At 41.8% G+C, this 12,466-nt stretch overlaps 1 protein-coding gene across 1 annotated transcript; it reads right to left on the reverse strand.

Annotated features, from left to right (window-relative positions):
- Positions 1-6,101: 6,101 nt before the first annotated feature.
- Positions 6,102-7,034, reverse strand: LOC128331419 (olfactory receptor 12-like). The gene has a single exon (XM_053264785.1). It carries the CDS (start codon positions 7,032-7,034, stop codon positions 6,102-6,104), a length of 933 nt encoding a protein of 310 aa, XP_053120760.1.
- Between the last annotated feature and the right edge of the window lie 5,432 nt (positions 7,035-12,466).

A 12,466-nucleotide genomic window follows, 5' to 3' on the forward strand; every position in this document is an offset into this window, starting at 1 on the left:
TTAAAAATTACATGAGAAAGAAGAGATGAGGAAAGTATATATATATATTCGACAAAAGTATGTCGGATATTGACAAAGTTTACTTACACATCTATGTGTCCACAAACTAGCTTGCTAAATTCTTTGGAAAAAATTGTGAAGACAGCACTGAGAGTGAAGCATACAAAACACACTTTGATGGTGCCAAAAACATAGAAGAGCAAAGTCAGTCTGATGGAGTAATACTGCTCACCGTGCTGGACTGTTGCACAAAGAGAAATGTTATAGAATTCTGTGTGGGGACTCATATATGCTGCGTGAATTGAGATAATGTTGCTTCAGCTACATTCCAAAGGGAGTTGCCTGAACTTTCTTTAGCCTTTTCTTCCATCCTTCTTCCCTCAGGTCACAGCAGCTGGAACAGATCCATCACAACCAGAAGACATACTGGGTTGTATCCAAAAAAAGTGAGTCTTGAATAAGTGCCATTGAAACTTTTGGAACTCATGTTAGTCACAGCTAACTTGTCTCATTAATATTAATAGTACTAATTTAGGATTCACTTTCTTGAGATACAACTCACTGAGGACAATTTAGCTAAACCTTTTTAGACAAGGAGACTATTCCCACGATCACCCCAAATTGGGCTAAGGGAGCCCAGCCCGCTTTGAGGTGATCGTGTGCTGCAACAGGAGCCCATGCAGCTCCTGGCAGCTAGCCACCAAAAAACCCCCTCCCCTTAAATGAGGTACACAGAGAGATTGATCCGTTAACCTTGTTTTTATGCTCATGTGTCACTGCAGTGTATGGAAACACATGAGTAGCCTTCCAGGCTCTGAGGTCTCTCCAGGATGCCCCTCACACTTGCGCGGGGCATCCTGGAGCTTCTGGGGGCTGTCAGCCCCAAATCCCTGCAGCCCACACCAGCTCTGAGACAGAACCAGCAGCCGGGTGAGTAGCTGATCCGCTTCCCAGCTGTGAGCGGCTGCTCATCCATGGGGAGAGTGGGCTAAACCTGCTCTCCCTGCAGAACGCTGTCAGGCGCTTTGCACGTGTCGTGTGAATCACCTCAATCTTAAATTCTTGCCGATGAGGGATAGAGGCACTTAATAAAATGTTTAGGTATGTGTATTATTTTCTGAGTCCTTGTCTGTGCTGCCATTTTGCAGTGTGAAGGTGTGACAGGTGTGCTGAAGATTTCCGTGGGAGTTACCGTATCACCCTCCATCCCCTGTTGACAACCAAACAAGAAACTTTCAGTTCTATTCATGTCCATAAAAAACTTTCAGTCCTTTTATGCCCATAAAATTATTTGTCTGCTTAAACTTGTTGGTGGAGTTGTAGTAAAGAAAGAAATTCTAGACAAGGCCAATCATACAAATTCCTGAGATTTCAAGTATAAAACAAATAATGGACTCAAAATCATTTTTGTTAATCTGTTCAAAAAATGAAATGGCTTTCTAGCACTCAGTTGTCTGTTCTGACTGGCTGTTGTCTGTTCTGACAAGGACACAGGCAAGGATTAATGGAAGTAAAACATTCTAACATTTTGAATTGTAATTAATTTTCCAATTTTTAAATTAAACTGTGATGTTGGCTTGGAGATTGGACATTTACGTTCCAGGATCAAAATTGGACATCAAATATTGCTATGTTTGTTTTAGTTGGTTAAAGAAGAAATGAAATGCATATCCAATTAATGGCTGACATCCAGACTAATGCCACACTAGTGCAAACATGTTTCACTAGTACAAGGATGCTGCACTGATTGGGAACTTGTGCTCCAGACCAGTGTTATGCTAGTGTAACAGGGTTTGCTTGCAGAAGCTATGACATGCGTGCCTTCTGCTCTTCCTCAGGCCATAGCTATTGCAGGGAGTGATGCAAAGCTATCCACTGTCCTTGTGGCATATGTATAATGCTTGCACAAGAGTACAAGAGACAGAGACAAAGAGTACAAGATACTGAACAATTTTGAGCATCCTCTCAGCTATATGACCTTTGTGCATGGGTCCATCTTTGTTTCACAAGATGTCCATCTAATACCACGAGATGGCCATCTAGATCATCTTTATTTTGTATTTATGTCAATGAGACTGTTCTCATGCATAGCCTAACCCAGGCTAGAAATGCCCAGATTGGGTTAGGCTACATGTGAAAACAACTGGGATTGGGCCCAATCCCAGTTGGCCAACGCCACCTATCCTGGCTTTTTACCCTAATGCTAGCCGAGGATGAGAGAGAGAGAGCTCCCTTAACCCAGGCTTGCTGCTCATGTGCAAGCAGGGCTGCTTCCAGCCCAGCCACACACAGAGACATGTGCCTAGAGCATGGCCATCACCAGATTCCCATTTACAAGTATATGGGCTGCACAAACCGCCTGAACCAGTTTGATCTAATGGACTAGAGCAGCTAGTCAGTTTGACCAAACCGGTTGGAGCAATGCGGTTAAGTTTCAGAATTGTTTCAATTTTGAACTGAACTGAACTTTTTTGGTTTGTTCACACCCCCACACATGCATGGTCATGTGAACAGCCCCTTTGATTATTAATCTGAGGTGTAAGATTGGGCTGTGGGCCACCTCCAGTCTCAAAAGGCAGGATGGCTCTGAGAACCAGTTGCAGGGGAGTAATGGCAGGAGAGAGGGCACACCCTCAACTCCTGCCTGTGGCTTCCAGCAGCATCTGGTGGGCCACTGTGAGAAACAGGATGCTGGACTAGATGGGCCTTGGGCCTGATCCAGCAGGTCTGTTCTTATATTCTTTAAGATCTGTCCAGAAATTACCCTGCCATATACTTTGAATATGTGGAGAAGGAATTGGGAATGTACCAGACAGGAATGTTCCTTGCACTTACATGAATACTGGTAGGGTACTGACAGGTTCTGTCCTTTCAGCACAGAAATGTGGAGAATCCATCTGAGAAAATTCTCCAATGTTTCTCATTTGGGGGGATCCTGAAATGTTCTTTGGAATCCATGTTTTCCTTGAAGAAACTCTGACTGACAGCCAGGCTAGTGTTGCACTAGTCAGAAAGGGAATGTGTGTGCACTTAAGAAATTTCCAGAGCAGCATGAAATTGTGGTGCTCTACAGTGTTGCACAACCACAGGCTATATACAATGCTGTGCTGTGCAAGGCATTGTGCAACCTGTTCTACCACACACTGTGCAACTTTCTACCCCTTTCTGCTAGTACAAGAACTAGTCTGCAGCTGAGGTATCTTTCTTTGTGCAATGACTTTGTACTACATCCTTGGGCTAGTGTAACAGCATTACACTGCTGCAACACTGGTCTAGATCTCCAGATTTCACTTTTAGGGATGTGCTGAAATGCAATTCAGCATCCAAATCACTGGCACACTCCATTCCACAGCCTGTTTAACAACACAAAGTTCTATTGCCCTGCCATATGGTCAATGAATATGGAAGAGTAACTTCTGAATAGGGCTATGCACTTGCTGCAACCTAGCAAGGGAAATTTGTGTGCAGAGGCAGCTGTCTATGCTATGCACATAACCAATGTGGGGGTAGATGTGTAACTGTGTGGGCATCACCACCCACATCTGGCTTCATTGAAGTGTCTGGATACCCCTTTGGATGAACATCTGCACCCAGATTGTCTGATGTTGCCATCTAACGATACTTGGGTATCTTACTAATAGGGATTTTTGGAGTGATTGCAGTTAAATTTTGACAATTAAAATTGGAGGGCAAGAAAACTGGCAGCTCTTCCATATATCCAGTGGCTAATGAAGAAGAAAGCAGAATATCAGAATTCATTGTTAAACCGAAAGCTACATCTTGGGAAAGTCCTTAGTCCTAAATGCAGATGCCACAAATCTTAGAATTTAGAACAGAGGACTTTCTCAAGATGCAACTTTCAGGTTAACAATGGTCAGTGGTTATTTGGAAATGAGGAAAATACATTAGAGTAGAGATATGTTCAGATCAGTCAGTCATGTAGTCTCCAATTCAAATGCAAACCAAGCTGAACCCTGCTTAGCAAAGGGGACAATTCATGCTTGCTACCACAAGACCAGGTAGGGCTGGGAGAGACTCCTGTCTGTAACCTTGGAGAAGACATTGCCACTCAGTGTAGACAATTCTGAGCTAGATGAACCACTGCTCTGACTTTGATTACGACACCTTCCCATGTTCCTAAAATATAGTGAGCTCCTATATGTATATGTGTTCTCTCTCTGTGTGTGTGTCTTATAAAAGGGTTTGCAATTTGCAAGCATTCCTCCAGATACCAACCTCTTATCTTTCTCTGTGTGTGACTCTAGTGTTTTCTATCCCTATGAGGCTTTCATTCCCAATGCTTTCCAAAGGGAGTGTTTCCCTGCATTTACTAGAAAGTTAACACTTCCAAGAGTTTGGGATTTGCAGGCGGGGGTGGGTGGGGATTCTGGATGAGGTATGGAATCTACCTGTGAAAAAAAGATGTTTCTATATTTCGTGGTTTGGTCTGGGACTTTCATGTCAGTGAATGAAAGAAGCCCAATCAGCTTTAGTTAGATAGATAATACTGAGTAATATTTGAACTTCAAATACTTGGGCACGGGGAGGAAGCGACTGAATAGGCTGCAAGTGGGCCACTGGAGAGAAGACAATACGAATATGACAAATGTTGATATACCGCTTTTTAACAAAAGTTCTCAAAGTAATGTACACAGATATATTAAAAAAATTAAAATGGTTCCCTGTCACCAAAGGGCTCACAATCTAAAAAAGAAAAATAAGACAGACACCAGCAACAGCCACTGGAGGGATGCTGTGCTGGGTCTGGATAGGGCCCATGGGTGACCTCAGTGCCTTAAGGGACCTGCCTGGTGGTCTTGCTTACCCTCTCACAAATACACCTTGGGCTCTCTCTCCTTGCACAACCTCTCCCTCAGTCCTTCACCCCCAACCTGACTAGGATCTTCCTTGGCAAGATGCTGTATCAGATCCTAGCAGAGAGAACATGGGGTGGGGGCTGAAAAGGCTGCAAGTGGGGCACTGAAAAGTGGGGGAGAGAACACAGAAGACCCATTTTCCTTGGTGCGCAGGACTGCTCCTTATTCCTATCACATAAAACACAAACACACACACACACATAAAAAGGAAAAAAAAACCACCAACCCCACCATAAACATTTCATGCTTGAAACTCAGAAAACTCTCACACACATGTTCTCACATTTATTGATCCCCCCAAAATAAGCAACACAATTCCCACCTATGTCACTTAGTGTGACAGAGATTAAAAGAGCTCTCTTCACAACTCTCCACCTTAGGCGGTGAGAAAAATAATTTTGTCACAGGTAATTTCCGCCTACATAACTGGGTGATCCGGTCCTGGGCTTTGTCTTGTTTACAATTTAAACTCTAGGTTAACCCTTAACATTTAACATTAAGGTTAACCCTTAACGGGGGGAAACACCACATTGGAATTCGGACATTCATCTAATCACATGATAGTGACAACCCCAGATTCTAAATCCTACATTACGTCTAGTATTTAAATCCAGGGTAGAGAATGTGTGGTTTTCCATTTGGGTGATCATTTGTACACAGCTAGAGGAATCTACGTGCATTGAAAGTATCATCTGAACTGGCCCAATCTATCAGAGTTATGATTGCTGCAACATTTAGAGGTTCACATTGTGTTTCCATTTATTTAAAGAAGACACAATGCAGTAAAATTCTTAGTGCAATTACTTCAAATACATGTTTCTTGAACACAGAAGAGAATGACACATCATGCTTGACAATATTCTGTATACCATAGGGAACGTTTAACAGGCTCTACAAGAAGGTTTGGTGGGAGGTTCATTAACCCATTCTGTATATGTAACTTTTGGGCAGTATAAAAATATGTTAAATAGATAAATAATAGATAGGTAAATAAATGGGTTCTGTACTTGGCTTCAATGTCTAATGAATTAAGGGGAGATAGCCACTTAAGTGGTAAAGCGGAGAAATGCTTGACTAACAAGCAGAAGGTTGCTGGTTCAAATCCCCACTGGTATGTTTCCCAGACTATGGCTCTTTATCAGATGCAGAATTCCAGCCAGTATTGATTGAATGTCTAAAAATAATTAAGAGGTATTTAATGAAATCTTTTAGAAATCATGTGCATTAGTGGGAGAAGGCTTTCTTTCTGAATTGTCTATATAGAGCCTCTTTGACTTCCATGTTTCTTAGGCTGTAGATAATGGGATTCAACATTGGGATGACAATTGTGTAGAAAACCGAAACTACCTTTCCCTGATTGGGAGAGGAGATGGCCCCAGGTTGGGCGTACATAAAGAAAACTGTCCCAAAGAATAAGCTTACTGCCATGAGATGTGAGGTACAGGTTGAAAAGGCTTTGTGTCTCCCTCTGACACTTGGTATGCGTAAGATGGTGGCAACAATGTAACTATAAGATACAAGTACGATTATGGCTGTGGTTACAATAATAGACCCACAAAGCACTAGGAGCACAATTTCATTCACCAATGTGTCTGAGCCAGAGGCCTTCATAACAGCTGGGACATCACAAAAGAAATGGTTTATGTCCATAGGACTACAAAATGACAGACTGAACGTCAGACCTGTCTGGGTACAGCAGTTGATACAACCAAAGAAGTAAGAAATGCATATGAGGCAAACACACCTCTTCTTGGACATAATGGCATGGTAGAGCAGTGGGTTGCAGATAGCAGTGAATCTATCATATGCCATCACAGCCAGGAAGAAAGCCTCTGTGGTCCCAAAAAGAGAGAAGAAGAACATCTGGGTTGCACATTGTTGGTAGGAAATGGCCTTGTTCCCAGTTGCAAAGTTCATTATGGCTTTGGGAGTGATGACAGAAGAGTAGCAAACATCCAAGAAAGATAGGTTCTTCAAGAAGAAGTACATTGGGGTGTGGAGCTGGGAGTCAGCAGTGATGACTACCATTATGCCAATATTCCCCACCAGAGTAATAATGTACATTGACAAGAAGAGAACTAGAAGAATAATCTTCAGCTCTGGCTGACCTTTAAATCCCCCCAATGTTAATTCTGTGACTACAGTGCAGTTTCCCATGGCTCACAAGGTGGGAAATTAGGAAAAAGTGTGCTTTGTGAAGATGCTTGTGTTTGCAATCCTCAGATATGAATTCTCACATAGACCATCCCCCAAGAAGCACATGTCACAGATAAAGATGATGATAACCATTAGTTACTAGTTATATGTATCTGTAATTGCAGTGATGCTCATGGATTACAGGACCGATGAGGTGGAAAACTCTCCCAAACTAGTATCCTGTGTTCAGTGACGGGGATTACTTAAGCATTACAGGCACTCCTTGTAATGATGGGATGGCTTTGAGGGAGGACTAGACCTCACTTAGAGCAACTGCTGGGAGGATAGGCCTTTCCTAAAAAGGAAAAAAAAAGCACAGGAAGTTCAAATCAAAGGGACCAGTTCAGAGGACTGGGTCAGCCACCAACAGAAACTTTGGTCTGATAGTCTGTCCCAGGAGGGCCCTGAGGAAGCAGCGGGCTGAGAGCTGCTGGGCAAATGGGAAGGTTGCAGCCAGTGAGTAACAGGTTAGGACCAGTTCAGGTAGACATGAGTGAACACATATTTTTCTTTTCTATATTGCTTGGGATCCAAGTTAGCAGGTTAATGAAAACTCTCTCTTACAACCTGATTATGAAAAGACAATTGTTCTCATTGCATACCTTTTTCTTTTAATGTAATAATAAACCCTTGTTGGTGAAGTGTGCTACTCTTTATTTTGGGTCTGCTTTAGTCACACACCTTTGAAAGTTCTAGGACTGCTCAGCCTCTTTTGGGAGGGTTTTGCCACTTGAGCCCCCCCCCCCAACCTTATATGGAGAGTGGGTTTTCCTGCATCAAAATAAAGTGGATGGTGGCAGCCTACTGTGAATGTCTTGCAGACAAGGATTCAACTACAGTGAACTCCCCACTCCATATCTGGCTGTGGCAGGAGTCATGACATTCCCTGACTTACAAACACCCAGTTTACAAACAACCCATACTTACAAACCAAGCTCCATGACATATAAAATTAATGAAGTCCTCAACTTACAAATTCCAACCCACTTACAAAAAGGTTGTCCCTCATAGAACAGTATGTGTTCTGAGTTATGAACATCCAACTTACAAATGAATTTTTGGAACACAACCCATTTGTAAGTTGGGGACTCCGTGTATTATTGTTGTTGTTGTTGTTGTTGTTGTTGTTGTTGTTGTTGTTATTATTATTATTATTATTATTATTATTATTTTGTGAAGTCCATAATATTGCTCTACCAGGCCTGCTCAGCCTTGCCCCCCCCCCAGCTGTTTTTGGACCACAACCCCCATAATCCCCAACCACCATGGACAATAGGCTGGAATTATGGGAGTTGTAGGACAACATCTGTAGGAGGGCCAAAGTTGAGCAGGCCGGGCCACATTGCTAACAAAAATAACTCCATGCCAATGATTTACAGTCTGATCAAACAAGGCTGAAAAGTTAGCAACATAGGAAGCTGCCTTATCAGTCTAGTAGTCCATCTAGTGCGGCATTTTCTACTGCAGCAGCTCTCCAGTTTCAGGTGGGTCTTTCCCAGCTCTACCTGGAAATGCAAGGGATTGAACCTGGGACCTTCTGCATGAAAAGCTGATATTCCACCACAGATCTATGGCCCTATCCTGTATATATTCCATTATTCTGTAGAAAGGAAAAACTAAAATTCAGAATTGAGAATGCAGCAACGAGAGAAGTGAGCAAGTGGCCAATTCCAACTGAGAGAAGTGGTGTGTGAGAGAAAGCATTAATAAGTGCTTGCAAAGATTTGGGTGTGATGAAAAGGTGCAGAGCTACTTTTATGCAAATGAGCTTAGAACCCCATCATAACAGGGAGTTAGAGAGTGAAAGCTAGATGTGGAAAGTGAGGTTTAGTGAGTGGGGGATTGGGGTCTGTGTAGGAACAGTTCCAAAGAGGAGTTGTTCTGAGACTCAAAGGATAAGAAAGTCTAAAAAATAAAAGACTGGGTTATCAGGGCCGTCAGTAATAAAGACTGGGTTGTGAAGTACAGTTCTGGGGAGGAACTGGGTTCAAAGGTGAAAAGCCATATATATTTTGTGTAAAGTAACTAAGTGAAGTTAAAATCATCAACCTTGTAACCAAGCAAGATTTCAGCCCTACTAAGCCACCAAATGTCACAGTGTGGAAGTAACTTGCATAGGGAGCAAGAGGTTGCTGGTTCAAATCCCCAATGGAATGTTTCCCAGACTAAAAGGAAATACCTATATCAGGCAGCAGCAATATAGGAAGATGCTGAAAGGCATCATCTCATACTGCATGGGAGGAGGCAATGGTAAACCCCTCCCGTATTCTACCACAGGGCTCCGTGGTCACCAGGATTCGACACCAACTCGATGACACAACTTTACCTTTAATCAGCAGTGAAACAAACAGATAATATCCTTAAAGAAATTGTCTTCTGGTTTTCTTTTGAAGTACATCTGACTGAGTGATTTCTGTGATAAACCCTCCTCACATCTGCAAAGCCATGTTTTCAGGATAATGAAAGCAATAGAGTTACAGAGGCATCATCATATAATTGGTGGTAGCAGAAATAGAAGTATGCATATACAAGCCAAAGTAACATCTAAGGTGAAAAACAGCTGAAAATAACCTTTGCACACATCTCTGACTCAGACCAAATGCCACATTGTGGTGGTTCATACGGGGAGCCGTATCTACAGAATGCAGAGAATGAGCTGGGAAGATCTGGAAAGAAAGACAGAGCAAACCAAGAATGAATCCTTAAAAAGTTGCACCAGCTTGCACTGCATGCAAGAATTGCACTTGCCAGCAGTAGCAAGTTGTAATGAAAGTGGGGGAATTAATGTTGCCAGTAGCAATGGTAAGTGTCATGATGGTAGATCTTTCTTGAAAACCCATTTGGTCAAGAGTGCCTTGTGCTGGTGCCAAGCCTGACAGGCATCCCATTAATTTCATGCACTGGGCTACTTCACAGACGCATACAAAATTAGAGTAGGAAGGGACTTTGTTAGCCTTGTAATCCCACCCCATGCCCAGTGCAGAAATCTGCTTCAGAATCCCTGATATGTAACTGCCTGCTCCAGCAAACGAGAGCCCACCATAGAGTACAATTGATGGGATTTTTTCTTAAATTATTATTATTACCATCCCATCAATCTGAGTCAAACTGTGGGCTGAATTAAATTAATTTACCAAGACCTAGCCTCCTTTTCTTTCTTCTGTAGGAGAAATGCTATGCTTCATTTCCCTACAGCATATAATCTAGGGAAATTGAGCCTTCCTCTAGCAAAGGAAAGCCTGCTATAGAAATGTATTGTAAGTTTTTTCCTACGCTACCACCATCAATCTTAGTCAATCTGTGGGCTGAACTAAATTAACTTACCAAGACCTAGATTCCTTCTCTCTCTTCCGCAGGAGAAAAGCTATGCTTCACACACACACACACACACACAGCATATACTCCATCTTCTTGTTGGGAAGATTCTAAATAGAAAGATTAGGTCCCAAAATCCAAACTGGAAACCTTAACATTTTTCTGTTGCTCCTGACAATTTTTTTTTTTTTTTTACATTTACCCTCTGTACCTACCTGGAAGTAAGTGAACTGAAGTAAGTGAATTGTGGCAATGACCATTCTGCTTTCAATGCATTTCTAAATGGTTCTATAAACTCCCTAGGGATAAGGATATAATGAAGCTCAGTCTCTTGAGTACCAGATTTCTAGGCTGCAATTATTCCTATTGGCACTATCTTCCTGGTCTATTTTGCTTCACAAAATATACCACAGCTTCACATTATAAGATAGTTCAATTGTTTAGAACAAGTGTTATTGTCCCTGTTATAGTTGAAGTTCACAATCCAGAGAAAGCTAGTCACACTGAAGACTCATAGAAATGAAAAAGCTGTCAGTCATGATCATTGTAAGTCCCATTAATTTCAATTGGAGCTCACCCTAACCTCTGCTAACTAGACAAAGAGGCACCTTTTAATGTGGTGATTCTCTTTATTTAGCAGGGGGAGAGTAACTGGCCCTATCCACCCCGTGTACCTCCAGTGACTGTTGCTTGTGTCTATCTTATGTTTCTTTTTAGATTGTGAGCCCAATGGGGACAGGGATCCATCTTATTTATTTATTATTTCTCTGTGTAAACCACCCTGAGCCATTTTTGGATGGGCGGTATGGAAATTGAATGAATGAATGAATGAATGAATGAATGAATGATAAATAAATAAATAAATAAATATGAAACTACCCCATCTAACTGGACATCAAATCTATCTATCTATCTATCTATCTATCTATCTATCTATCTATCTATCTATCTATCTATCTATCACAGCTGAAACATTCTAATATGGTTAGGTGAAAAAACATTGAGAAACTCCAGTAATCTAGAATAGATTTATACTGTAATGCATTATTGCAAAATATATGAAATAAATAAATATAATTAGACAGACAGAATATATTATTATTTTGAAATTTTAAATTGTTATAATTTTTAAATTTTGTTTAAACCTATGTTGTTTTATTGTAAACCACTCCAGAGACATGAGTTTTGGATGGTAATAAATAAAAAATAAATATAGGTAGTGGCATAACCATTTGCTGAACAAAGGGGAACAAATGTCCCTGAACTGTGGAGATCTGGGAGACACCAGAGTGCCCCCTCACCACTCCCTAGAGAATCCCCTTACCCTGACACTCAGCCAGCAAACAAAGCACTCCCTGACTGTGAGAGGGAGATGGGCAGTGTTTCTCGGCCCAATCCAATCATGCCTCCCAAATCAATGTACTTCTGACGTTAACACAGGGACTATGGCCAGTGTAGGGGCTGCTATGAAGGCAGGTGATGGGACTGAGTCACTGAGCCTTCCTATTAGGGGTGTGCCCAAATTGATTTTTCATTTTGATTTGTACCCAAATTGACCCCCCCCCATTTGTTTTGGGTCTGAATCTGAACCCCCTGAATCACCCCTGATTCGATTTGTACCCAATTTTTTCTGAATCTGAATCCAAATTGATTCAGATCAAAAAAGGGTCCCAGGACAAAAGAGTGGGTGGTGGTGGTAGCACCCAATGAGTGGAAGCTACCACCCAAATTTCAAAGAAATTGGGCAAAGGGCTGATTTTTTTTGTGAATTTTTGAACCTTACATGTCTTTAAGATTTTTCCCATAGGGGATAATGGGCTATTCCAGCAAGTGTATAGCTTCACTTCGGGGGGGAAAGGGGTGGCCCAGAGCAGAGTGTGGTGGGTGGTAGTGCCCAAAAGGTGCAAGGAAGCTACCACCCAGATTTCAAAGAAATTGGGCCGATTTGTTTAGGAATGGTTGAAGTTATGTGTCTTTAAGTTTACACATCTTTAATATTGTTTTGCATCCTTACTGAACTCTCTTTTATGGCCAGGTGCCACAGAGGTTGTTGTGTGTCAGTTGCTTGTGGATAAAAC

The sequence above is a fragment of the Hemicordylus capensis genome, chromosome 6 (assembly GCF_027244095.1).
Source record: "Hemicordylus capensis ecotype Gifberg chromosome 6, rHemCap1.1.pri, whole genome shotgun sequence".
Classification (NCBI taxonomy): domain Eukaryota; kingdom Metazoa; phylum Chordata; class Lepidosauria; order Squamata; family Cordylidae; genus Hemicordylus; species Hemicordylus capensis.